General features: G+C 34.8%; 3 protein-coding genes, 1 long non-coding RNA gene and 1 pseudogene across 5 annotated transcripts; 2 read left to right on the top strand and 3 right to left on the bottom strand.

Moving 5' to 3' along the window:
• Window positions 1-297: 297 nt before the first annotated feature.
• Window positions 298-3,383, bottom strand: LOC113739004 (transcription factor ABORTED MICROSPORES-like). The gene is made up of 9 exons (XM_027266261.2): window positions 3,094-3,383; window positions 2,868-2,970; window positions 2,616-2,795; window positions 2,454-2,532; window positions 2,275-2,343; window positions 1,418-2,101; window positions 1,027-1,335; window positions 764-940; window positions 298-663 (listed from the first exon to the last, which is right to left on the bottom strand). The coding sequence occupies exons 1-9, from the start codon at window positions 3,227-3,229 to the stop codon at window positions 451-453; spliced, it is 1,950 nt and encodes a 649-aa protein (XP_027122062.2). The 5' UTR covers window positions 3,230-3,383; the 3' UTR covers window positions 298-450.
• Window positions 3,384-8,403: 5,020 nt separating this feature from the next.
• LOC113738687 (uncharacterized) lies at window positions 8,404-12,090 on the bottom strand. The gene is made up of 5 exons (XM_027265930.2): window positions 11,901-12,090; window positions 10,931-11,035; window positions 9,914-10,169; window positions 9,679-9,756; window positions 8,404-8,882 (listed from the first exon to the last, which is right to left on the bottom strand). Exons 1-5 carry the CDS (start codon window positions 11,940-11,942, stop codon window positions 8,746-8,748), a joined length of 618 nt encoding a protein of 205 aa, XP_027121731.1. The 5' UTR covers window positions 11,943-12,090; the 3' UTR covers window positions 8,404-8,745.
• Window positions 12,091-15,902: 3,812 nt separating this feature from the next.
• Window positions 15,903-18,474, top strand: LOC113739492 (uncharacterized). Its single transcript, XM_027266713.2, has 3 exons — window positions 15,903-16,969; window positions 17,152-17,202; window positions 18,212-18,474. Exons 1-3 carry the CDS (start codon window positions 16,153-16,155, stop codon window positions 18,259-18,261), a joined length of 918 nt encoding a protein of 305 aa, XP_027122514.1. The 5' UTR covers window positions 15,903-16,152; the 3' UTR covers window positions 18,262-18,474.
• A 2,654-nt stretch (window positions 18,475-21,128) lies between these two features.
• On the top strand, window positions 21,129-24,810 carry LOC113739895 (anthranilate phosphoribosyltransferase, chloroplastic-like; annotated as a pseudogene).
• LOC113739896 (uncharacterized) lies at window positions 24,030-25,634 on the bottom strand. Of its 2 annotated transcripts, none has more exons than XR_011813079.1 (3): window positions 25,418-25,634; window positions 24,362-24,422; window positions 24,030-24,260 (listed from the first exon to the last, which is right to left on the bottom strand). It is a non-coding gene; the product is annotated as an uncharacterized lncRNA (long non-coding RNA). The 2 variants fall into 2 exon arrangements; XR_011813080.1 differs by having other exon boundaries at window positions 24,367-24,422.
• Between the last annotated feature and the right edge of the window lie 576 nt (window positions 25,635-26,210).

Genomic DNA, 26,210 nt, shown 5'->3' with positions numbered 1-26,210 from the left:
GATAAAAGAACAACCGATGAAGTGTAAAACAATACTATGCACTATTTGTGAAGCACTTCTGCAGTGGTTGAAAAATCAAAATCTTGGAGCTTCAGGACCTCTGAACATTAGTTCAATTATCCAATAGGGGAAAAAAATTGCATCCTCAGTCTAAAAAAACCTTAGGCTGAAACATGTAATCCAAATTTGTTTTCGTCCCAAATTAATGGCAGCAATTCCAATGAGGTATGAGTTTTTATAGTTGAGATCATCTACGTCCTTGCTGCAAATTTGGAACACACATTTAGAGGTTACTTGCCAAGAGATATAGTCTTATTAATTATTGTCATGAGGGGTACAAAGCTTCATCTTATTTCATATCATATCATATCATAATGAAGCTCATAAATCATTCTTTTTCGATTAATGTAACATCAATAGAAGGACAACTGCTATTCCTATTGTGCTTAATTAGTTATGCAGATGTTGGAGGTGGTGAGAATTGATTTGGTGGTTGTGAAGGCGGGAATGGTGGTGGTGGTGGTGGTGGAGTTGGTAAAGATCCATTTTGTCTTCATTTTCTGATGCTTTAGCCATATCAGACCACCCTCTAGATGGATTTCGAGTTAGTTCGAGCAAGGACTCCCTAACATGATCTGCCTGGAGCATTTCACTGTCCTTTCTCTGAAATCATAAGAAGTAAGAAGGCAACGATTACTTTCATCCACTTATTCATGGTTAGACAAATTAATCAATTCAATCCAGAGGAAGCATATACAATTACCTCCACTTTAAAGATGTATGACACTAGGCATGTGTGTCTGGTTGCATTTACATTGTTGACTTCCAAACCAATTGAATTCAAGGCTTCCATCAACCTAACAAATCCACCTGGTTTATGCTCACAAAATACCTTGACAAAGAACTCATTCCCATCCAGTTGTGTAACTTCCACTTGTGGCTACAAATGTGAACTATGCATCATGATGAAAGAAAAATTGGACAACAAAAAATCAGCACTATAATTGAGTATAGAAGTGGTTATACCTCCATTTGCTGCACCTTATCATCAATATTCTCCGGTTCCTGACTTGACAGATCCGTGCCACCATTACCTGATATTCTCTTATGATTTCCATTTGAGGTAGTTTCATGCTCAGATTTATATACTCCAAAGTTCATCCCATTTCCCTGAAACACATTTGGTGGGAGAATGTTTGGATTATTGGTTATTCCAGAGTTCCTCGGATCCTCATCGTCTGAGTTCTCTTCAAGCTCATCCTGGAGATCTTTTACTTGCTTCTGTAATTCCTTCACATACTCAATTGCATCCCCAAGTATGGAAGCTCTATCCAACTGAAAGACATTTCAAGTCATAGATAAGAAACTAATCATGGTTATTGATTTTAGGCTCATTACTATAGCCTGATATTGTTACCTTTGAAATTTTAGGGACCAAGGCACGGAGGGCGTAGAGCCTATCATTAAGCTTCTTTCTACGCTTCCTCTCAGCCATAAGATTTTTGGATTGCCCCTTTTCTGTTCTCCTTCTATACTTGGCATCATCCTCATCATCATTTGGATCACTGTCAGAGACTGAATTAGAAGGACCATTCTCCTGTTTGTAAGAATCATTTTCATTACCTTGATCTTCCTTGTTAGGTAAGGGTTCCATCATTTGCATAAGCATGTTTCCTGATTGGCTCATCATGTGCTTCTGCAATGCTGCCTCCATATCCTGGATTCCATTTTCCATGGAAGATGTAAAAGTATTCAATTCATGTGTTCCCTCATAGAACATCGTATCATTCTTGCTTCCAGCATTATCCGAAATATAACTAAAGGCTTGCGCGATATTCAATGGAGAATGGTTCAAGTGTATTTGATCCATGGATACATCAGAAGGCAGCTCCAGGGTTTGTTTCCCCGTAGAGGGATTAACTGGGGAACTGAAAATTTTGCATGAGGCCTTTCCGTCACTTCCTTCAACTGCATGAAGCCCATCCACATTTGCTGAGAAGCTTGAGTGAATTGTGTCTGCATGAATGAATATGGACTGCTGCTCCAAAGAGATGTTGCACTGAGCCGTAATAAATTCAATAATTTCTTGATCCTCAGGTACCTGTAGCAGAAATATGAGAAATACACCAGAAAGTACATTCAACAGGAACCAAAATTTCATATCTATAGTTGCATATATTTATTAGTTATCAGAGGCAAAATCAGTCCTGATGAAATAGAAATAGGCTTCTCTAAATCACATGAAGAGGGAAGAAATTAGACAAAAGAGTTTACCTGCTTAGCAACATAAAACTCAACCAGTCCACCAGGTACCGGAGTCAAAACTCTCGTTCCCATTGAATTCTGTAGTCACGTGACATAAAAGAACAGGTTATTCTAGCATTGCATAGGAGGCTGCTTAATTATGGGAAGTTTGGTACTCACGAAAACTCATTCTGAGGACTAAATCTTACTCCAGAAAGGGACGAATCCACGTTAGGGGAGAAGTTCAACCATCTGGCCTGGTTAGACATCAAAGTCTCTCCATACATGCTGCAAAAATTGGCCATTATGATCCAATGATTCAAAGAATCATATAGATGGAATATGAAAATCAAGTTCCATAGGAGGCTTACCCGCAGCCAGAATCCAGCGGAATTGAAGAAGGTAGCTGTGCTAGCAAATCGCAGGCTTTGGTTCTTGGATGCTGATAGATGACATCTCTGCAAGGAAGGGAAGGAGAAAGAGGGAAAAGTTCTTCACCACTATGGATATTCTCAGTTCCAGCACAGCAGCAGTCCACCAACTCAAGAGACCTGTAACAAACTAAATTTTGAGTATAGGAAGGACTATTCATTATGCATGGCATAGATTACAATGCATGCTACCTTTGATCTTCAGCCAACCTCCAAATGGCAAAGTAATCCCAACTTTTCAAGCCCAATATCGGCCTCAACCGTTCTGTGAAGTTCTGGACTAGGTTCATATTTCCTATCATATAACATCCGAGCATGCGTAGTAAGTACTATTTGCTTAGATAATCAATACAGATTGGAAATAGGAATTGGTCAGAGAATCAGAAGATTATGTCATTTTCATTATGTTTCAAAGCACCTGTCCAAGTAGACTGCTTTGTCTTGCTTAAATTGTCTTTGGCACTACTACTTTTGACTGAACAACAAAGGGAAGACACAAGAAGAAAAGAGCAAGATATCAATATGAAGCATAAAACACAGCACCACAAGCCCATAAATTTTCAGTTGAAAGCGATGTCTAACTGATGCATTATCCCAGATACCATCATCATTCCAAGAATCCCATCTCAGCAAATGCAGAAAAAGATACTTTCTGTCTACTTAATATCGGAGTTTATGATTTGGAGAACCATGCATGGAAGCAAAGTGATCACTTGTCTCCTTGTAATTGACAGTTTCCTTTCTCCTTTTCCTTTAAATGTAGAAATATAGTTGGCTGCTGTTATATTGGTAGGTAAGCAGCAGCTGATGCATGACAAAGAGGGAAACTTGGGTTCGTTACAACTTATAACATTTGAAAGAAGTTCCCAAAACACAAAGTATATGACATAATCAAATACAGTTATGGCCTTTTGCATGATTTTCTTTTAATTGATGGTGTATATGTTGGTTTATTATAGTGTACAAAATTGTTAAAAACTGCTATCATTACTCCATTGGAATATTTACCATTTGCTGGGATGATGGCAGGGACATACTGCATGAGCTATGATGGCGTACAAGCCCTAACTACCTTGAAAGTTTTTCATTTGTTTGAGTTTGGCACTCTCTCACACCTCAGCTTGTGCATGCCGGAAATCAGGAATTGAAACTCTTGCCTCCCTGATGAAAGAAAATCAGTTCAGACTCAAGATGAAAGTTTTTTTTTTTTTTTTCAAATACAAAACTAAAATAAGACTTAGGCATTTGCATCCTTGCATGGAGCAGAATGTGAAACTAGAAAACACTTTTTTTTTTTTACCTTTTTACCTTTTTGCCTTTTGCTTTTGGGGTCTTCTCTACTTAAACTCGTGGACCGTGACCTCTAATTTCCTGACAATGGACACATAAATTGAGACGCGGGGCTGGAGCGGTTGTCAGAAGGTGTAATACCATTTGTATATGGTGTAACATCATTTGTACAAGGTGTAACAATTGAACAACAGTGAGTAAAATAAAACAACATTTTTGTGAGTTCCACACGACGTGAAAATCGAATTACAAGACGTGATTTGAGCTGCACAAATTTTTTAGGCTTCATCCAGGCCATGAACTGCCTGGAACGGTTGTCAAGGCCCCTCGTCCCATAAGTTGTTGCCGACAACCATCCCAAAAGGTTCATGGCCCAGATTCTGTCAATAATGCAAAAATTCAAAAGATAGAGACTAAAAAAAGTCACGTTACTTTTATTCAACTGAAATATACAGTCTGACATGAGAAATAATTAAATATAACATTTCTATAAGAACTCTTACATGGTTTAAAAACGGTTGCACCAATAATTTTGCCTGTCCTTCTATCTTATTTAAACTCATTGTCATATGGCATTAGATTATTGATATTTTTACCTAAAGTTATAGACTATATGTAGTAAAATCATCTAAAACTAGCAGGAACTGCATGACTTGAACTAGAGGTGTCAAAATGGGTGACTTGGGCGGGTTTGGGTTGGGTAAAATGGATAATGGGTATAAGTGAGTCAACTCATTTTTACCCATTTAATTAGATGGGTATAAATGGGTAAGTCAAAAAATGAATTGGGTAACCCAATTACCCATTTATAACTCATTTATTTTAACTTTTTGCAAACTCATTTAAATCCATTTTTGCAAACTAAGTTATCAATTTATACCACTCTTTGTACCCATCATTAGTTTTAAATATTTACTTATAATGTTCAATAAACTTAATTACCAATTTTTTTCATTTATACTCTATGTCACAAAATTACCTATTATTTAATAATTGAATAATACGAATATAAAAATTTGAATTAAGTACTATAAAAATTAATATAAAAACTTAATCCAAAAATTTTGAACCCCTAACATTTTTTTCATATATAAATTTAAAATTTCATTTTATAAAGATAAGAAAATAGGCTAAAATTTATCATAAATTGGTAATGCTAAAAAATGAGTAAGTTAACAAACTAAGAAAAAATAAAATAATAAGATAAAACCAACAAATAATAATAATAATAATAATGTTAACATCATGACAAAATGAAAAATTTGAAAAAAAAAAAGGGTAGGGGAAAAGAAGAGACTTGGGGGAAGAGAATTTTAAATAGGTTAATTGGGTTTGATGGGTTATCCAATAATACCCATTTATTAAATGGGTATTAAATGGGTATTATTGGGTAACCCATTTATATCCATATACAAAAATTTAAGCTACCCATACCCATCTATTCATGGACGGGTATGGATAAATCTAGTTAAGTGGGTTGATTTGCCACCTCTAACTTGAACCCACGAAATTGGGCTCAGTAGTAAAATATTGTTTTTGTTATACTTTTTTATCACTAAGTTACCCCAGAATAAAGAAACATTTATCTTACTGCTAAGACAACGCTTGATGGTATACATCTAATTACATTTTAAAACGTTTACTGAATATTGCTTAAGTTGGTATCTCTTCTTCTAAAGCCTATTAATTCAACTTTGCAGCCAAACTTGCAACTACTAGGTTTTGCCCAAGACAAAATTTTCTTTCTGGCATAACCAAAACGATCCTCCCAAGGAAAAAAACATTCCCATAATTTTGCATGCATAGTCGTGTTATATAAGCTCCAACTCCGATAACATAGGATTAAGATAACCTTCATGGTAGAAATTTATAATGGATTAGTTAGAGAAAATGCATATTCTGATAGCAATATTTGGATCACAGAATCAAGGGATTTGAACCTTCCTGCACTACAAAACAAAATTGCTAAGGTGGTCTATGGCTAGATCACCAAATTTGTGGGATGCCCTGCTGAGACAAAAGTTATTTCTTATTATAGATGATGGTGATTTTACATCATTTCTACTTCATGTCGACCACCACGAGTCATGCAAATATACATGTATCCTTATACTATATAAGAATGAGTTTAGGTCAAAGAATGACTTTGAATTTCAACCGTAAGAGTAGGGGCATTTTAGGATTATAATGTTATTTTGAGTGTAGTTATAACGCTGGGTACTACTTAAGATAGCATGTGTATTTTTATATTTACTGAAACGTTCTTGTGATTTGTTCAAAGGTTTGGGTATTTTAGGAATGTGTGATTATGTGGTTGTCTTTTCTACAATGGGTATAAACCATGATAGCTTCTTTATTGGTGTAATTACTTAAATATCCTTATAGAGGCATTGATTGGCTTGTGTTAATTAAATTATAAATAGTATCAATTATTACCATTGCTTTACTATTATAACTCGAAGACATTCAAATGCCATTTTCATCTCAATTAAAGCGTTTATTAAGGAATTTATGACTAAGTATCAGTTTCATCTTCGTTTCTTCAAATGTGCTCTCCTTCACATTCTTCCGTTATGTTCCTTTCATCTTCAAGTAAATACTTATTTGTACTGCCATTGTACTCTATATTTCAATATGGTTTTATGCTGAAACTATTTTTGGTGGTTTAGTTTGAGGTGAGCTTTTATTATTTTTTTTTATGGTATGATTTGCTTGTAAAATCATAGTTTCTATTGTGAGTTAAATGCTTCTATTCTGAAATTAGATCCTCTGTTAGCGTAATTTAGTGTTAATATTATTGCTTCCCACAAATTTGGTTGTTGTGTACAATTTAAACGGTGTGATTTTGTTGAAATAGGTTTGGAGCAACTATGAGAAAAAAGTTTTTGCAGGGAGTATTTGGAACAAGGTAAGCCAAAAAAACTACTGCAATTGATGCATTATGGTGTGGTTTATACTGCAATTGATTTTTCTACTGCAATTGAATTTTTTGAATGTTGTGATTTCTTATCTAATTGTTTGCTTTGGTAATAAGGTGATTCTTACGCAATTGATTTTGGTGATAGTTAGATTCCGAGTCATTTTGAATTGGTAGTTAATACTTTGTCCTACTGATTTGAGTTTGTATCAAAGTTTATTCTTTTATGTATTCTTTTGTACATTTGCTTAAGCTATTCATCAAAGTACTTGACTTGAATGTGGATGATTAGAAGGTGGAAACCAATAAAGAATAACTACCAATAAGAATTGAAATTCCAAGTAAATCTACCTCTAATAATCAAACAAGTAGTTGGCTAAAGTCCTCTCCCTCTTAGTTGCAATTTCACACTGATGATCAAATTCTGAACGTTGTAATCATGTTGTCCCGTGGACCATTAAGTACATTTGGAATGCTCCTAACTTTTGGGAACTTGGTGGAGCTCCTATTACTTTAGATTGTCTGTTTAGACTGTTAAATCATTGCCATGCACACAATTTTCTCATGATTATTTTTCTGTTCAGTTCTTTTCCTTAGTTTCCTGTTTGGAGATGAAAGTTCCTATAGACATTTAAACAACAATATAATTTATTCTTCTGCCTTTATGACTTCATAAGTGCATTTTTTATGTAACATTTGTCCAGGAAATGAGTTTCCTGAAGATGATAAAATACGAAGACTCATGCTTTATACTGGTGCTAAACACGTTTTACATAAGGTTTCAAATTCTAACTTCTTTAGTGCTGAACAATGAATTCTAACTTCTTTGTCGTATTTGATGATTATTTCTTATTAAAATGTACTATTATTTGTTTGTTGGTAGTAATAGCTTGCGAACCTTGATTTTCACCGGTATGATTTGATTCTATTCTTAGTATCATTTTGTTGTGTACAAGAATCAGGTAGTACCATCCAATGTCATCTATTGTTAAACACAAGCACTTCTATGTATTATTTCTTCCTGTTAAAATACATTTTTTTCCCGTCTGGATAGTCTTGTGCTTCTCATTTCTAAGCTGGGGATGTTCCTCTTCTGTTTGCTCAGAATCTGCAGGAAGTTGCAATAGTCAAGTTTCATTGTTCATTGTCTGATTCATAATAGCGAAAGTGAACGTTTTGCTCTGAGAGAAGGGAAATAATGATTTGGACAAATTAAAACTGAGATTTTAATCTAAAAATATATCTAGCAATTTTGCAGTTCTCAACCTATCTACAAGATAACAAAGACAATGCAAGGAAAGCTACTACTACTACAACAGACAACTACCATGTTCGATAGAAGTTAAATGCAACAGCCTACTACTTTACTTTCATGTAAATATGAGTACCCGTTAGGGAATGAAATTCATGGATTCCATTTTTACTCAATCTTCCATTCTTACGAAGTTTAATATATAGTTATCCTTAATCTTTTCATGGTTATCTTTCTATTATTAAAAATTAGTTTTCCACACTGTTACATCAAATAAAAAATTAAAAACTATTTTATACCATATGCACCAAACTCCCGCGCTATCTTCCTCTAGTAATGCTAAGAAAGGCAGGATTTCCAAAGGGGAAAAAATATTCCCCAGCAAAAAGAGAGATTAGTGAAAGCAAAAGAGCCTATTCTGCTCCTCGTGACCAAAGGAGCTGAAAACAAAAAGGATTACATTGCTGAGAACTTAGAGCTGTCGCGAGTCCTCTCCCATCTCTGGCAGCTTTCGCAAGCATTCTGGCGGAACTGGATTTTGTTCCCAACTGTTAAAACAGTGCTGCTTTGCCCAAAAGTCTATTGACTAAAGACTGAGCAAACCAAGTGGTTTATTTACTTAACTGCCCCTCAAGCCTCTGAATTGCAGCACCAACACCGGTCTTTCCTCCTGTAGGATCACTCTTATCATAAGTAGTAGCCAGTTTCTCTTCATTTGCTTTTTCTACAAGCTTCAAATGAAGCCAACCTGCAGTAAAATGGTTCATTAGACTTTTAGTTGTGTTATTCCCCACAAACATCTGTCGACCTTTTCCAACTGACTTTCCTCTTAATACAACATTAAGATCCGAATCTGAAACTTTAATAAGGGTGGACCAATAACATCAGAAGTTGAAACAAGGAAGTTGTAAAGTCAAGCAAAAGAAAAGAAAGTTCCATAATGCCACACAACTAAACTTAGCTCGCTCAAACATTTGTGCATGACATGCGTGCAATAGCATTGAAGAGCATAATTTGGTAGCTATAAGTTTGAATGAGAATCAAGCTAATTTGGCAGCTAAAGTTTCATGATCACAAGAAGATTCCTGTAAAATACGTTTGAAGCTTCTTAATCACTAGATATGGGAGACAAATGTCCATGAGTGACAAACTTAAGTCTTATTCAGGGATCAAGTTCTTAGGCCTCAATATACTTTGCCTCCTTTGACTTCAATTCTGTTCATGTATGCAGAGGTAGGGGTTGGATTGGGGGAGAAGGGTCGAGAGGAGGCTTGCTAATTATTCCTGATCCTTCATTTGTAGCGGAAAATTAATATCCCAAATTGACAGACTGAAGAAACATCAGAAACAAAAACCATAGCTAAAAAACAAAATGAGAAATTGAAGGAGAAACTTTTTGTCAATCAATTTACGGCAACAGGTGTGATGATACTGAATTTTCCATAGCTGACAAAATGAAGAATGAGAGGAAGAAAGATTTATGACACCCTTCATAAACTAGAAAGCAGATTTGATGGTGAAACAGTCAAGGTTAATTATATTACCAAGAGGGAAACAAACTGCTGCACCCAAAGCTGATCCCAGCATCACGTTCCTTACACGCCAAAGGAGTGATCCTGGCACTACAAACAGAAGGAATGCATGAATTTTAGTAGACAAATAATAATTTCTGTTGCTATAAGGTGTAAATGGATAAAACCAGCCTTCGTGTTATGCACCCCTAAGGTGACTATCAAGAAAGAGAAAGACATAAACACAGAGAGATAAAGGGGTTCTTACTAATTAGACCAAAGGTTGCAGCAGTAGCAGAACCAGCTCCCACAACGTTATAAACATCACGCACCCCTCGTTTTTCAGTAAGTAGATTTTGTAAGCTGTAAAAAGCAGCAGTAAACATCCCAAGGCGAACTCCACCAACTATAGAGCCCCGAGTAACTCGGATAAATCTTTTCTCCATAGCATCTCGCATCAGTCGATACTGCTCACGTTTATCTGGTGTGCTTCCCATCTTCAACATTACTTCAGCATCTTTACTCTGGGTACAACAAGACAAAAATGTCTTAAAATTTAAAGTTTATAACAGAAAGTATGAAAAGTCCAACTAAATCACATCTTATAGAAGTATCTAATGAGCAATACTTGTTCAAAAATTACCAGAAAAATAATTAAATGGCTATACACCATCAGATTTGTAATGGAGATATAAACTAAGCTATGATAATGCAAGATATAAAATTGCACTAATTTTCAAAGCTGACCAACATTGCTCATCTGCAAATTACTCTGATGAAGTAAAACAGAAAAGAAAAAAAAAAAATCATATTCTATTTCAGATTATAGTTGACAGAACACAATATATTTGTTTGCTAAAATAGCTGGATTATACTATCTTGGTAAAAGTCACTCCCTTCCATGAAATTCCAAGACTTTAACTTCATCATCTGGCAGTCCTGAATGTGAAAATATGGTTGTACAAAAATTTCTCCAAAAAAAAAATTTCTTTTCTCATTGTCAAAGACACTAAACATGTTTTTGACTCGACAAGAATGGCACAAGGCATAAATGTGATCCTACAATGAGATAAATGCTCACAAAATTCAAGAGATCATAAAGCTATCCATTTCTAGGAAAATCAAAAACTGACCCTAAACAACCAAAATAAATGCCTGTTCTCTATCCAGAACTGAATCAGACAGCAGGCCAGACAGGATATATACCTTCAGCAAATGGTGTGAAGCTTAAATATTCTCATGCAACAAGATGAAATAATAAACATATATCCTGAAGCATACTTACAGAAGAAGCAGCTGCCTCCTTGCTACCCCCATATAACATGCCAGCAAATATTCCAATGACAGTTGCCGTACCCCAGTTGACTGTTCCAGCCATCTTTCTAGTTTCCTTTCAAGAGGGGCAAAAAAAAAATAGAAAAGAGTTATTCTACTAATACACAATTTTGTCTCCCTTGTCATCATCAACCTGCAGTGTCATTCGACGCTACAATCATTGTATATTTCACAGTATCAATACAGTTAGTACAAAACTACAGCAAAATCATGTTATGACTTGTCTTAAACAGGTTTTTCTACCGGTACAACAACGTATTGCACTATAAAACGAATATTTAGGCCCTCTCCCCCTCCCTCCAAAACCACCCCAAAAAAACACACACACACACATACACACGGGGTAGCTGCTACTTCATCAAGTCCAAAACTTGGGAAATTAGAATTTGTTTCATCACTTTGCCAATGCTTAATACTAATCCACTAATCATGGCTATAATTCTCAGTCCAATACTACTTTTTCAATTCTAAAATTACATACATCGGTTTTATACTCGTTAGATCATATTTTAAATATAAAGAGGATTCTCAATATGCTTGTGACAGGGTTTTTCGTTCTTTTTCCTTTTCTTTTCCCTTTCTCAGACACTAAGAAAATCAAAATGAGATGCACGAGAATCATACTCTCTCCTTAACTACTCCATCCGCAAAAGAATATACAGTAATTACCAACTAGCAAAAATATTACTAAAATTGAACCACAGTCGAAATAACAATTTCCTTTACGATTAATTGCATCCAAACCTGATCATTTCCGCACAAAATCCCAACTTCTTCTATTCACTATAGCGTATACGAGTTGGGAATGAAGGAAAAAGTTCCACAAAAATTCAACGGTAAATGGAAATGACGATAAAAAAACTACACAAATACCCAGAAAATGGAATGGAAAAATAAAAAATTGAGTGGCAAATGCTTACTTTTGAAGCAGTTTCCTGTGGTGGTTTTTCAGGGGTGTCCATAATGATGAAACCCTAATATCTCAATCAATTTGTTGGGAGGTGGGGAGAGCTGTGCAGGTTCTTCAGCGACCGATTGAGGCGACGGCCGGTGGACTAACGTCTGAATTTCCAAGCGTCGCCGGTTTGAAGGAGGAGGGGCAAGTGGCTCCGCCTCTAGACTGTAGGCAGTAGTAGTTTCGAGTGTGTGGAAAACGGTAACGGGTCGGTTGGAACCAGGCTCCACCCGAGCTAAATCGGGTAATAATTAGATCCATCGGTTAGCTACCGGGTAATCCTAAAAGGTATAAAAAGGGGAGTTGGCTTATGAATATGAGCAGCAGTAATGGTAATGGTCCCCTATGGGCACCATGACTAGGTGGCTAAATTTGGAATTTCACCTTAACATGTTAGTATTGTACAGATTGAGTTGAGTTAGTGGAACTAGGGCTGCAAACGAGTCGAGTCGAGTCGAGTTTTGAGCTAATCGAGCCGAGCCTAAACTAAATTTTACCAAGCTCGAGCTCGACGAGCCGGCAAATTTCAAGCTCGAGCTCGACTCAAATCAAGTCGAGCCGAGCTCGAGCTCAAAAAAAAATAAAAAATAATTATTTTATTTTAAAAAAATAAATAAAATAATATTTTTTTCTTAATAAATAATAAAATATTAAGGATATATACGTAATTTTACTATGAAAATAAAAAATAAAAAATATATATAATATACATATTTTTATTATTTAATAAAAATAATATATATATATATATATATATATATATATACCCAAACTCGTGAGCCGGCTCGCGAGCTAACGAGCTTAATATTCTGAGCTCGAGCTCGAGCTCGAGTTTGACTCGAGCTCGACTCGAGCCGCTCGCGAGCGGTTCGATTCGTTTGCAGCCCTAAGTGAAACATTGCTCTTGTTGCCTTACTACGTGGAAGCAATTGGAGGCTGGTGAAGTTGCGTATCTGTCTAAAATGCTCCAAATGCAAATTTAGTGTTTTTTGTCGTGGCAATCTCTTCTTCCCACCTATGTTTAAAACCATGTAGCCCACCTATGTTTTGCATAGAAGTATCAAAATAGGTGTTTTGGGCGGATTTGGATTGGTTAAAATGAGTAATGAGTATAAATAAGTCAATCCATTAATTAGATGGATATAAATGGATATGTTAAAAAATGAATTAGGTAACCCAATTACCCATTTATAATCCATTTATTTTAATTTTTGTAAACTCATTTAAATTCATTTTTGCAAACTAACTTATCAATTTATACTACCCTTTGCATCCATCATTAGTTTTAAATATTTACGCATAATGTTCAATAAGCCAATTATAAATTTTTTTTCCATCCGTACTCTATATCACAAAATTACATACTATTTAATAATTGAACAATAAGAATATAAAATTTTGAATTAAGTACTATAAAAGTTAATAGAAAAACTTAATCCAAAAATTTGGAACCCCTAGCATTTTTTTCGTGTGTAAATTTAAAATCTTATTTTAAAAAGGTAGGAAAAGAGGCTAAAACTTGTCATAAATTGGTAATGCTAAAAATGAGCAAGTTAACAAACTAAGATAAAATAAAATAATAAATAAAACCAACAAATAATAATAATAATGAAACAAAAGTAGTTAACATCGTGACAAAATGAAGAATTTGAAAAAAAAATGCGTGGGGGAAGACAATACTAAATAGATTAATTAAATTTGATGGGTTATCCAATAATACCGATTTATAAATGGATATTATTGGGTAATCTATTTATACCCATATGCAAAAATTTAAGATACCCATATCCATTTATTCATGAGCATGTATGAATAAATTTAGTTAAATTGGTTTGTTTGTCACTTATAATTTTGCAATAGCTATTGACATTTGTTTTCTATCATGCAACCATCTACTTTTGCTAAGGTAAATAGTGCTTTTGTCTACGGCTCTTCGTTTGAGCTTTCTATCCTATAATAATCAACTTTTGATAACGTACAGACTACCACAAATCAATGTACCTAAGTATTCTAAACTCCACTCTTCCATCATCAAATTCGCTCACACCCACTCTTAACTCTAACACCCAACTAACAACTTTATAAAAAATTGGGCGCCCTCATGCATCTCATGAAGCACAAACAAACTAGTAATTAATAAACGCCCAAAACGGACCCTGATGGAACCGAATATTTGATGATTAACATTAATATTGTTTTTTTTAGTATTTTTTACGACAAAATTATCGAATAAATCTTTTATATACTAACACTGTACATATAAACGAGAATAGATGCATATAATGTATGTAAATTTTAATATTTAAAATTTAAATTCAAATAATATGATATACATTCATTCAACTCCATCAATGTATACAAAATTATTTTATTATTTTAATAACTTGAAATTACATATAAGTTTGACTTATTTTATCTTTTGTACCAAATTTGCTTGATTTTTGTAGAGTCAAGTCTAAATTTAAAAGTAATTATTAGTGTTAAAGTTTGTCAGTGTATAACTTGATTTTTTAAAATATTTAACTTGATAATTCTTAACAATTCTAATATTAAGTAAGTCGATTCATCTTTCGGGTTTCAGCCCTATCATTATTCAATTAAAGCAAAACTCACAATCCTTTTCTCAATAAAATTTTTTTTCCGTCCTTAGTTATGTACACATCATTTAGGATTTCATTTACATGGTCAAATTGCTTAGCAAAGTAGTTGTTAAAATTGCGAAGTATTTGTGTAATAAAAAATTATTAAGTGCAAGAGATGCTAAGATCTAATCAACAAAAAAAAAAAACATTGGGTGCCACATTACCAGAGCTTTAACATTTATACTTCTTTCTTCTAGGATGAAATAAAGTAAGTTACTAGTAGATTAGCAAAGTGCACTGGTCTTAGAAGTTTGTGATCAAAACTATCCTCCCTCTTAAATTGTTCATGTGCTGGAGTTCAGACTCTTCCTGCAATCATAGACACTAGTGATAGTTATTTTAGGAGTAAAAAACCCGAGAAGCCCCTAAATTATCATCATTATCTACTTTTGGCCCCTGATCTATTTTTTGTCTCTAATTAGCCCTTGAACAATTAAAAGTGCATAGTTTAAGGATTTCTGGCCATTTTAGACATAAATCCAGATGGAATCGAAGGGCATTTTTGTCCAACATTAATCAAAGCATTGAGAGCAGGAGTAGAAATTCCAAAAAAAAAAAAAGAAAACCATTCATTTTCCTTAAACTCTTTGTCAAATTTCTCCATAAAATTTCCAAATTCATTGATTTCATACTTGAGAGGGACATGGAAAGTCTGATGAAACTTTGGCCACTAGGGTATGAAATCAGTGAATTTAGAAATTTTGTAGAGAAATTTGATGAAGATCCAAGGAAAATGAAGGATTTTTTCTTTCCAGGGTTTCTACTCCTACTCTCGATACTTTTTATTAAATTCTCAATGATTTTGATTATGATCGGACAAAAATGCCCTTGGATTCTAGTAGAATTTAGGTTTAAAATGACCAAAAGTGTTTAAAGTATACACTTTTAATTGTTCAGGGCCAATCGGAGACAAAAAAATAGATCAGGGTAAAAAATGGACAATGATGATAATTTATGGGCTCCCCAAATTTTTTACTCTTATTTTAGTGATGGAACCTGCTTCAATTTTCTTTCTTGGATGTAATTCCTTTTTTCTCCCTCTCAGATTCTCTGCTTCCTGGTGCACACACATGTTAGCCTCTCTGCTGTAGAATACTACTAAGTAGTAATTGTGGAATTTCATCTTCAATGAAATCGAAAAGTGTTGTTGGACCACCTGCAACCTGGAGTAACAACAATAATAATGTCAATAGCATGTCAATATATATTTTTTTACCATAAAGCAACCAGCAGCATCATATCCTTCAAAATTTTTATTATCAAAAAGCATATTAAAGCGAGCTTACAAGCTCAAAAGTCAGCCAAATCTTCTGAAAGAAACCACAATCTTCTCCTCATAAAGCAACTTAAAAGTTAAAACCTGTATACAAATCAATCAAATTCTTCACCCCCAACATGTGAATATGAATAAGGTTCTAAACTCTTCAGCTTAAGCAAAGAATCATTGCTTCCTCTAATATCCTTTTTCCTTTCACTAAGCAGATTAAACTAACAGTATCTTCTCCTATACAGTCTTCCTTTTTTCCCGTCAGGAATCAACAACTCTCATCTCTGTCAATATCAAGAGTTTCATCCATGGCTTGCCTCCTCATGTTCATTCTGTTAGTACTATTTCAGGCAATAATCCCAGTAGTTCTCAGCCATGGCAATGCTCAGACATGTAGATCTTATTGTGGGAACCTAACAGTTGACTACCCTTTTGCAACTCAATCAGGTTGTGGCCATCCAGGCTTCCGCGACCTCTTATTCTGCATCAATGATGTACTTATGTTTCACATCAGCTCAGGATCATATCGCGTTTTAGACATCGATTATGCTTACCAATCTCTCACATTACACGATCCTCACATGTCGACCTGTGACTCAATCGTGCTAGGAGGCCGAGGCAACGGCTTTGTAGTCGAGCAGTGGCGATCCCCATTCTTAAATCCTACTACAGATAATGTGTTCTTGCTGATAGAATGCTCACCCGAGTCACCATTGTTTGAAGGTTTTCCAGGGAAGCACTTGCCATGTGGAAATGTTTCAGGGATGGGATGTGAGGAGTATTATAGCTGTCCTGCCTGGGACATAATCGGGCCTAAACGGGTTGGCCCGGTGTATGGATCGGGTCCTCCCGAGTGTTGTGCAGTGTCATTTGAGGCTATTAAAGCTGTGAATCTTACAAAACTTGGTTGCCAGGGGTATAGCAGTGCTTATAGTCTAGCACCCCTGAGACTTTCAGGGCCTGATGGATGGTCCTATGGGATCAGAGTGAAGTATTCTATACAAGGGAATGAAGCCTTCTGCAAAGCATGTGAGGCCACAGGTGGGACTTGTGGATTTGACATTGATGGCAATAGTGATTTGTGCATGTGTGGAAGCTGGAATTCCACCTCAAATTGTGATTCAGGTATGATTTTTATGGTCTAAATGGAAACTTTTTTCAACTTGGTTTGATTTCCAACATCAAAGACTAGTAAGGGTTTCTTTGATGTAGCCTGCATCATGATTAGACTTGTTGGTCATTCAATTTCTGGTGGTGTTTTGGTTAAAGGTCTTTGTTCTTAGCAATTGAATTCTTGTGCAATGCAGTCCACTCAACATCCAACAGAATAAGATGGACTTTCATGGATGCATTAGCAGGTATGGTCTAAATTTCCATTAGGTGACTACCATTTTCTGTTTTCATTTCAGATTTAAGACAAAGATCTAATTGGCATGTCATTCATATTTAGAAACTTGTAGGAAGGAAGGAGTTTTTAAGTGGAAATTCCATCTTTGGGTTAAACTGCACCTTTTGTGGTCTCCACAATATATAATTGTCAGAAAGTAGTGCATAACTCCTCATGAGGTCTATTTGTTATACAATACATCGAATTAGAAACTCCTACAAATGGAATTTCCCCTTTCTAAGAAATATGAGAGGTCTGCACCAAATATAAATGTTTTAGATATTGGAGCTAAATAATCTATAAACGGCATTCAATTGGCTTTAGTTTTCGCTTTTTGGGCTTTTTATTTATTTATCTTTTGTCTACTAGGATAGGTGTGGAATTTAAGAAGTGCGAAGGGAAAAGGGAGATTAACCTTAGTTACTAGACTAAGATCAAAGAACTTTAGTTTAATAGAAGTTTTAATCTAGTGATTAAAGTTGAAACTTACCTTAACTGTTTCGAAATTAAACTGGCGTCTTTTCTTTGACATAATTTTGGGACTCAAACATTTGAAGAAACATGTATAAGACACTTTTAGAATTCTATGAGAAAAAGTCCTAGAAATTATGCTGGTTTGTTTGTATTTGCTAGTTATTCTTAAAAATTCTCAATGTCATGCCAAAAAGAAAAATGAAATTTAAACGTGTTTGGATTGTCCATTATTTCACTTTATTTACACCTTATTTACACACACTGATTTACTTGCATCATTAACATCATATCAAAAAAGTGCTACAGTAGTTGTTTACAAAATTATCTCAAATAATTTACAATCCAAACACAAATGAGACTTGAAGGGATTAAGATGCTAATTGTACTTGTATCAATAATTTAAGGGATTCTAATGGAACAAAATGCTGGTTCTACTATTATTCTTGTCACTGGTTATTAAAAGTATTTGACATTCCACCCAATTAACACCCCCAATATTTTTGCAGGCCTCTTGATGACTGAGATTATTTGGAGAAATCTCCCCAGCCTTCAGTAAGAGAGATTAAAAAAAAAAAAAACTTTTTGGGCAAGAAATGCTGAGTATAATTATGCCTTCTAGTGTAATAGTAACCAAAAAAAAAAAAAAAAGGAAATTTTGTTTTTACTTGTGATATGCCAGCATCCCCATTTTCACAGCTCAGTGTATAATATATTGATCAACAAGGGAGAGGCTTTTGTGAATCAAATGAAAAAGGGGAAAATTTATGCATATCTTGAGATCTTAATTTCCTGTAAAAGAGAAGAGAACTTGCATTTTGACTATTGAGAAATGAAAGCCAAAGAAAGGATAGGCTTTTGCATCTCTAGGAATCAACACCTTAATTTTGTGAAGCTCACTGTCAATATGTCCTTCTACCCGTTAACATCTATTTCTTATTATTTTATATCATTTCAACTTAGTTAATAAATCTTAATTTTTATTGGCAACTGTGAATTACAGTTATAGACCCCAAAAACAAGTAACATTTCACCTTGTGTACCATTCAAAAGGGGCAAAATATTTAGGTGACAATTATTCAACTATCAAAATTATGAAAATTCAATTATTAAATTTGAAAACCTTCAACCAAGAATTAAAAGAGTTTCAATGTATAACATTCCTTCAAATTGGCATGGAATATCATTTCTATCGTTGTTGCAACATATTTTTTCCAGCTGCTATGTTAAAGGGGAAAAAAATAATCTAATGCATAAAAATAAACAATAGAGTAACTAAAGTATATGGGATTAATGTGTTGATTGAACAACATTACGTTGGAAATTTTTTTTTTTTTTTTGGATAAGAAGCAAATTTCATTAATAAAATTATCAAAAAATGTCCGGTATGATTTGATTTATATCACAGAAACCCGCACCAATGGCAAAATAAACATGCATTAAAAATAATATATATCTAATTTAACAGATATTTAACAAGTTACAAAACATTGTGCATAATTCAGAATTTGGAAACGAAAGCATGGCAAAAGGAAGGGTTGATGCTAAGATGGGCAGAGGAAATTTTTTCAATTATATGGAATCTCATAAAAGTTGAAAATTTATATAAATATTTCAAAAACACGTAGTAAAAAGGTGGCAACTACAGTTTGATATTTCTGCCAAGGTTATTTGTTTATGAATAGAATTGGAAACTCATCCACAATGCTTGTACTTTTTTGTTCGGAGACCAAAAAAAAAAAAAAAATATATGTACCAAAGTTTTTGGCAAATGATAGTGCTATAGACCACAATTTATTTTCACAAAACTTTTCTTAAAATGACAAAATTATTCTTTTCTAGGTCCAAATTATTTTGCATTTGAGTAGGACAAATTTGGCATTTTATACAAAATTAACTGTAGAAATAAAATTTGAGTTGTACATGATATTAATTTTAGATAAATGACACTTATTTTGAGTTGTACATGATATTAATTTTAGATAAATGACACTTATTAAAATTTGAATTTAATAATTTTTATTTATTCATTAATTTTACCCAAAAAAGGGGTCGGAAGAAAAGAATGCAGGAGAGCCAAAGGAGGAGGCAGAGTCTTGCACGTGTTTAATTTAGGTAATCATTACCAACACACGTGTACGCAAAGCCGGCATCTGGTGACTGACTTCACAACCCTGCCGTTTTTCTTTTCTTTTCTTTTTTTTTTTTTTAAGAAATGAATGAACAAAACCATGTGAGTCATCATGCATACGTCTTGCCCCTCGGTCTTCATTTATGATTTAATTGAGTTGGGCAATGCACAATTTGATTTTTTTGATGTACAGCTCCGTATCAATTAGTTGTTTTTTGATGTGTTTTACAAAATTTTACTGTGGTATTATTATAAAAAAATTTTATAACAAATATTTTTAGTGATGTTTTTTGAAATATTTTTAGAATTTAATTTTTAAAAATTGAACCAACTACTAACGCCACCTAGTGCCAATCCCTCTTCTCTCAAATTGAAATGCCACTACCTTAGTCGTGAATGGAAGGTGGCAATCAGTCGCAGCTGCGGGAGGGGAGGGGAGGTCTAGGGTGGCAAGAGGAGGAAGGGAAGGGGAGGAAAGGAGGAGGAAGGTGGAGGAGGAGAGAGTGGGAGAAAGAGACAGCAAAGAGAAAAAGAGAAGAGAGGAGAAAGAGGCGGGAGAATCGAGCGGTGGCGCAGAAGTAGCAAAATATGATTTTTTTTTTTTGGTATGTATGAGTTGTTTTGTTTGGTACATTATTACAGCATTGTATTTCAAAAATTGGTTTTTTGGAGAATCCAAACAAAACTGATGTATTTTAGTAAAATGTGGAATGGATATAATATGAAATATTATACATATTTGCATATGAATTTTTTTTAAAAGAATAACTAAAAGTTCGGGAAAAAGAATATGTGTAAAATTACATTAAATGTTTATATATTTGAAAGGTACAGAACTAAATATATGATTAAAATTACTACTATTATTTTAAATATTATATTACATTTATGTCAATTTTTAACTCTTATCCTTATGTGGATATTAAATTTATTAAAATTTTATCACTTTATTATTTTTATATGTACAAATCTACAGAATTATGTTATATGTCGCTATTATTTTGTACAAACTAAGAATTAATTCATTGTATTTCTCAAATTTTAATTTTTTTAAAAAAAGTTAAAGTAAGATCTTAGTTAATGTGTGTGTGTGTGTGTATATATATATATATCATGCATTAATTAGGAAACAAACTTTAAGATAGCATGATTAAGTGAACTCGTAAATTTAGTTCCATAATTTTCAAATATATTTACAATATTCACTTAGCATAATTTTTTTAATCATAATTTGAAGAAAAATTCACCTAATTTATGTTCATTTTTACTAGTAAATAAATATAGCAATAAACCCCTACCACACTGTAGAAGTCAAAGCAAACACGATACGCTGCAAAATCTCCCAGACAGAGCCAACGGAAAATTTCCTGTCTACATCTTCTTCTTCACCACCGGCGACCATTACTCCTCTCCCCCTCCATTTAAGAACCCTAATTAAAGACCCTACAAGATTCCTTTATATGCAAGAATTCCATTCTGCCTCCACTTGCCCATGATTTTGATATCATAGCAGCCCCAATTTACTCAGCATCATTAAAATTGGTCCCCTTCTGGTACAGCTCCACAAGCACCACATTCTTCCACTTGTACCTTATTTATTTTGTCAGAAGGGCGGGGAGGGGATAGAATAGATTATCAGTAATGGCCCTGTTTCAGCATTGTCATCTTTCTGTAGCTTCACTTCAGTCTTCCGTGTCAGCCCAGAAAAATGCTCCAATAAAGTATGAGCTCAAAAATTCAATCTTTTTCAATAGCCCTTTTGGGGAAACAATCAAAAGAAGGTCCGCAAATGCTCTCCCGGCTGTCACTGGTTCTAATCAGCTCTCATCATCCATTTCTTCTTTTAGTCAGGTAAAACAAGAGGTTTGAATTTCTGTTTGTTTTGGTGTTTCGTTTGACCTACTTTGAACAACCCTTTTGGCCTATGATTCTGATTCTGGTTCTGAATGGGATTTTGTGATTAGTTGATTGAGACTTTGATAAGTGGGGTGGACTTATCAGAATCTGAAGCTGAGGAATCCCTTGACTTCTTGTTGGATGGTGCTGACGAGGCATTGCTCAGTGCTTTTCTTGTTTTGTTGAGGGCCAAAGGAGAAACTTATGAAGAAGTAAGTGTTCTTGCAATTTTTTTTTTTTTTTAATTTAATTTAATCCTCTGAACTATGTTGAAATTTGATAGTAATCATGGTTATTGATGAGTAGGTGGTAGGATTAGCAAGGGCAATGATAAAGCATTGTCGGAAAGTAGAAGGATTAGATGATGCCGTAGATATTGTTGGGACAGGTGGTGATGGTGCCAATACAGTGAATATCTCAACTGGTGCTTCTATTCTTGCTGCTGCTTGTGGCGTGAAAGTTGCAAAAGTAGGCCTTTTCTTATATCCTTTTTATTATTTTGGATAGTTGGAAAAAGTGGCATTGATCATTGAGAATTGTATTGCAGCAAGGGAATAGGTCAAGCTCTTCAGCTTGTGGAAGTGCTGATGTCCTTGAAGAATTGGGAATTGCAATTGAATTGGACCCTGAAGTAATGTGCATTTCAACTAATTCGTTAAAGATTAGTTTGTTAATTGCCTCTGTAGTATATAAAGGTGGAATATTTTACTTGCATTGACTTAACTTTAGCATTTAATTGGTGGGAAGCTAGCCTGCAGATTACTCATCAGTTACTTGAGAATGGTTTCCTCAGTTGTGCTAGAAGAGTGTCTTGCTATCTGGTATCCATTGGCATAATTTGTCCAGAATAGGTGAATGTTATATTTTGTTGTTCCTTGGCTGCTATGGCCTCAACTAAACAGGGCTACATGCAAATTGTTCATTCTCAAACTCTCAAGTTTATCACTTCTTGTGCTGAATACATCACTTGTTTTGTTGTGCCGTTTCTCTTGCAAGTCCATTTATTTGCTTACGTGTAATTTTCTGACTGCGTGTATCGAATGAGCAGAATCTGTCATACTCTGTGAACTCTGGTCCTAATATTCTATATTTGGATTGCAACCAAAGTTATACTCTTGGGGAAAAGTTTACATTCAAATAAACTGTTGTGGCATCAAAGATGTTCAAATGACTGCCTGACTTATCATGTTCATCCATTTGTTTTGATGAATATCACTTCCCAAAACACATGAATGCCATTACCGCACGGAGTGTTTTTTTTTGGTGGGTCGTGTCTTTCAAATATTTACTTTGGCTGAATATTGAATTAGGGTGTGAAAAGGTGTGTAAATGAAGCAGGAATTGGTTTCATGATGTCTCCAATCTACCATCCAGCCATGAAGATTGTTAGGCCGATTAGAAAGAAGCTAAAAGTTAAGACTGTTTTTAACATCCTGGGGCCCATGCTGAATCCAGCAAGAGTACCTTATGCTGTCGTGGGTGTATATGCAGAAGATTTGGTATGTACTTCACTCTGCAGCCATTGTGGTTTAGGATCTCACTTTTTGTATTTTTTTTTTAAAACTGAACTTTAGCAGCTTCCTACTTCAGGAGGAATGCTTAAATCACCAACTCCAATGTCCAACCTTGTCTTTGCACGCTTGCATGAAACCTATCATAGCTTGTCCAGCTTTTTGATTAATTATTTATCATTTGGTGGTCTTTCAGGTCCACAAAATGGCAAACGCACTTCAGAGATTTGGCATGAAAAGAGCACTGGTTGTTCACTCTGAGGGCCTGGATGAGATGAGTCCCTTAGGTAAAACTCCAACTTTATCTTGTCAATGTCTCTCTTCTGGCTATTATTACGGTTTAATCTATTTTAGGTACATTTGACAAAAACCATGCCCCCCACTAAATTATGAACAGGGCCTGGGGTAGTTCTTGATGTCAAAGCAGATAAGATTGAAAAGTCTCGTTTGATCCTTGTAAGTACTTTCCATTTTATCTCGATCCTGCAGATTCAATCTCCTTTTTGTTCATATTATTATACAGCAATAGGTGCAAAGTTATCACTTCTGATTCCTCATTTCCAATGTTCTTATCACATCGTCTTTTAGCATAATATTGTTGTAAATTTAGTGACATATAGCTCACGCATTATTTTGATAGTGGACTTTGGGATTCCGCGTTGCACTTTGGATGCCTTGCGAGGTGGAGAACCAGAGTACAATGCAGAAGTGCTGAGACGTGTGCTATCTGGTGAGCAAGGGGCCATTGCTGATGCATTTGTAAGTACTTTATAAGGATTAATCACTCTATGTTCTAATTCGGAGCGGTCTTAATAAATCTGTCAATCAAATTTTGCACCAATGAAATAACACTAGGACATATTTTTCACCTTAGGTTTACCATGTTTCACTTGCCATGATTTTGTAATCCATCTTGCTTGTGAAACTGTTAGGTGCTAAATGCAGCAGCAGCCATCTTGGTTAGCGGACACGTTAAAGATCTGTCTGAAGGAGTGACCTTGGCTCGGCAAACATTGTTATCTGGGAAAGCATTAAAAACCCTTCATTCATGGAAAGAAGTCTCAAATGTAAGTGCAGCGCACTCAATTATATGATTTCTTCAGCTTCCAAATTGACAATACCTCACCATAGTTTTTCCTGCATTTCAGAAGGCGAAAGAAGAAGCACAGAGTACTCTGACATCTGCATAATTTCATAGCAAGTGTTAGTAATGAAAACACACAACAGAGTTAATTCATAGCTCACAGTCAAGTGTATTTAGAGCTGTTCAAGCACTGCAAGTTTCATCACCATCTTGCACTTTATTTTGCACCATTCCATCCATGAGGATGCAGATCACAAAGAATGTATATGAAAGATCAGGACAAGAAATAAAAACAATTTTTGTTTTGTAGGATCCATCAAAGAACTTCCAACTTCAGTAGAGAGTATTGAGTTGTTGTATTTCGTGTAGTGATTTGAAGGCAAACGAATGTGAGTGAACCCTTCTAGAGATAAACACCAATAATTCCTGTAATCTGTTGTTGTACACTTGGTTTGATATAATAATTACGAACTCTTGCGTTTGTCATGCTTCAGTTTTCTGTGTAAAAAGATAGGAGAACTAGCAAAATGATGTTTTTATCCGACTGAATCATCATTGTAGTTTCGAATGCAAATATATGAAGAGATTCATAAAATTCTGTACATGGTCTAATAGGGTGTGTCAGAAGGTAACATAGAAGACACTTTCCAATCTTTTTCCAGATGACAAGATAATTAAGTATTTTTAGAGGTTATTGGGTGCACAGTAGACTTGCATCTCAGAGCACCAAACAAGAGTATTGCTGAACACATGATTACTAGAATTTAGTATATATCTTCCATCATTTACAGACTCAAGTCCGTTGGCTTTACATGTTATTTGCTCCTGGCAGGCAGAGTGACAGATAAATTGAAAGGAGACTAGGAGTTTGGGTCATTTTGAGAGCAAAATTTTATCCCTTGAGACCAGGTTAATCTGTGGCTTGAAACTAAAGGTGCAGTAGGTTTCAAGACAAATGAAACTTTTTTTCCTTTTAGGCAAGTCAAATGAAACTTGGAATGCAGACCAATCAAGATGCAACATCCTTTCTTGAAAAAAGATTCCCTGGACTCCTTGATTGAGGTAAACAAATAGCATAAGTTGTGGGAGTTACCTGCAGTAAGAGAGAAGTCCTCGTGGCTTCCAGCAGACAAAAATAGCAAATAAAGGAAAGTAGACTGATACGAGGAAAGGAGAAAACTAGAGGAGCAAACCGCTTTGGAGAATAGACTGATACTGTGAAGAAAGGAGAGAACTAGGGAAGCAAGGAGACTGTACTGTAGAAGGAAAACAAGGTAACAAATGGCATCAGATGCTCTTTTGGAACTGATATAATATAACTATATATAAGCAACAAAGGCAAAAGGGCATTGCTGCAATGCTTATGGCTTTGTTCACCAGATATTGGTGGCGCAACCATTCTGCAATAAATGCCTATTCTGGAAAGCTGTAGGGCTCAAAACTACCCATTTGTCCTCTTAAATGCATGTTGCATCAATGAACGCAGGCAAGAAGTTCTTGTATAATGGACCATTCTTCTTTTGGGAAAAGTTTTGTATAATGGACCTTTACAAACAATTGTGGGAATTTATCATATCATATGCAATTGCAAGGAATTAGAAACAAAATATTCTTTACACTAGTTAATCCAGATGCTTAATGCATAAGCACTTGTTAGATGATATGACTAAATGCAGAAATGCACATTGGCTTGAAAATCTAAACCCACTCATGCAAAAAAAAAAAGGTTACATAATCCATAATGTAATATTCTAATACATTAAGTCCCAATTGTATATTAGTCCCAATTGTATAAACATCAGTGCTAGTCTTGATTGTTAAAATCGCGATCCGGATCGTAGGATCATACAATTGCGATACGATTCTACAATTTGGAAAGTCAAAAT

This window comes from Coffea arabica, chromosome 4c (assembly GCF_036785885.1).
Source record: "Coffea arabica cultivar ET-39 chromosome 4c, Coffea Arabica ET-39 HiFi, whole genome shotgun sequence".
Taxonomy (NCBI): domain Eukaryota; kingdom Viridiplantae; phylum Streptophyta; class Magnoliopsida; order Gentianales; family Rubiaceae; genus Coffea; species Coffea arabica.
Note: the sequence above shows the minus strand (reverse complement) of the source record. Positions and strands in the feature narration are given on the sequence as shown.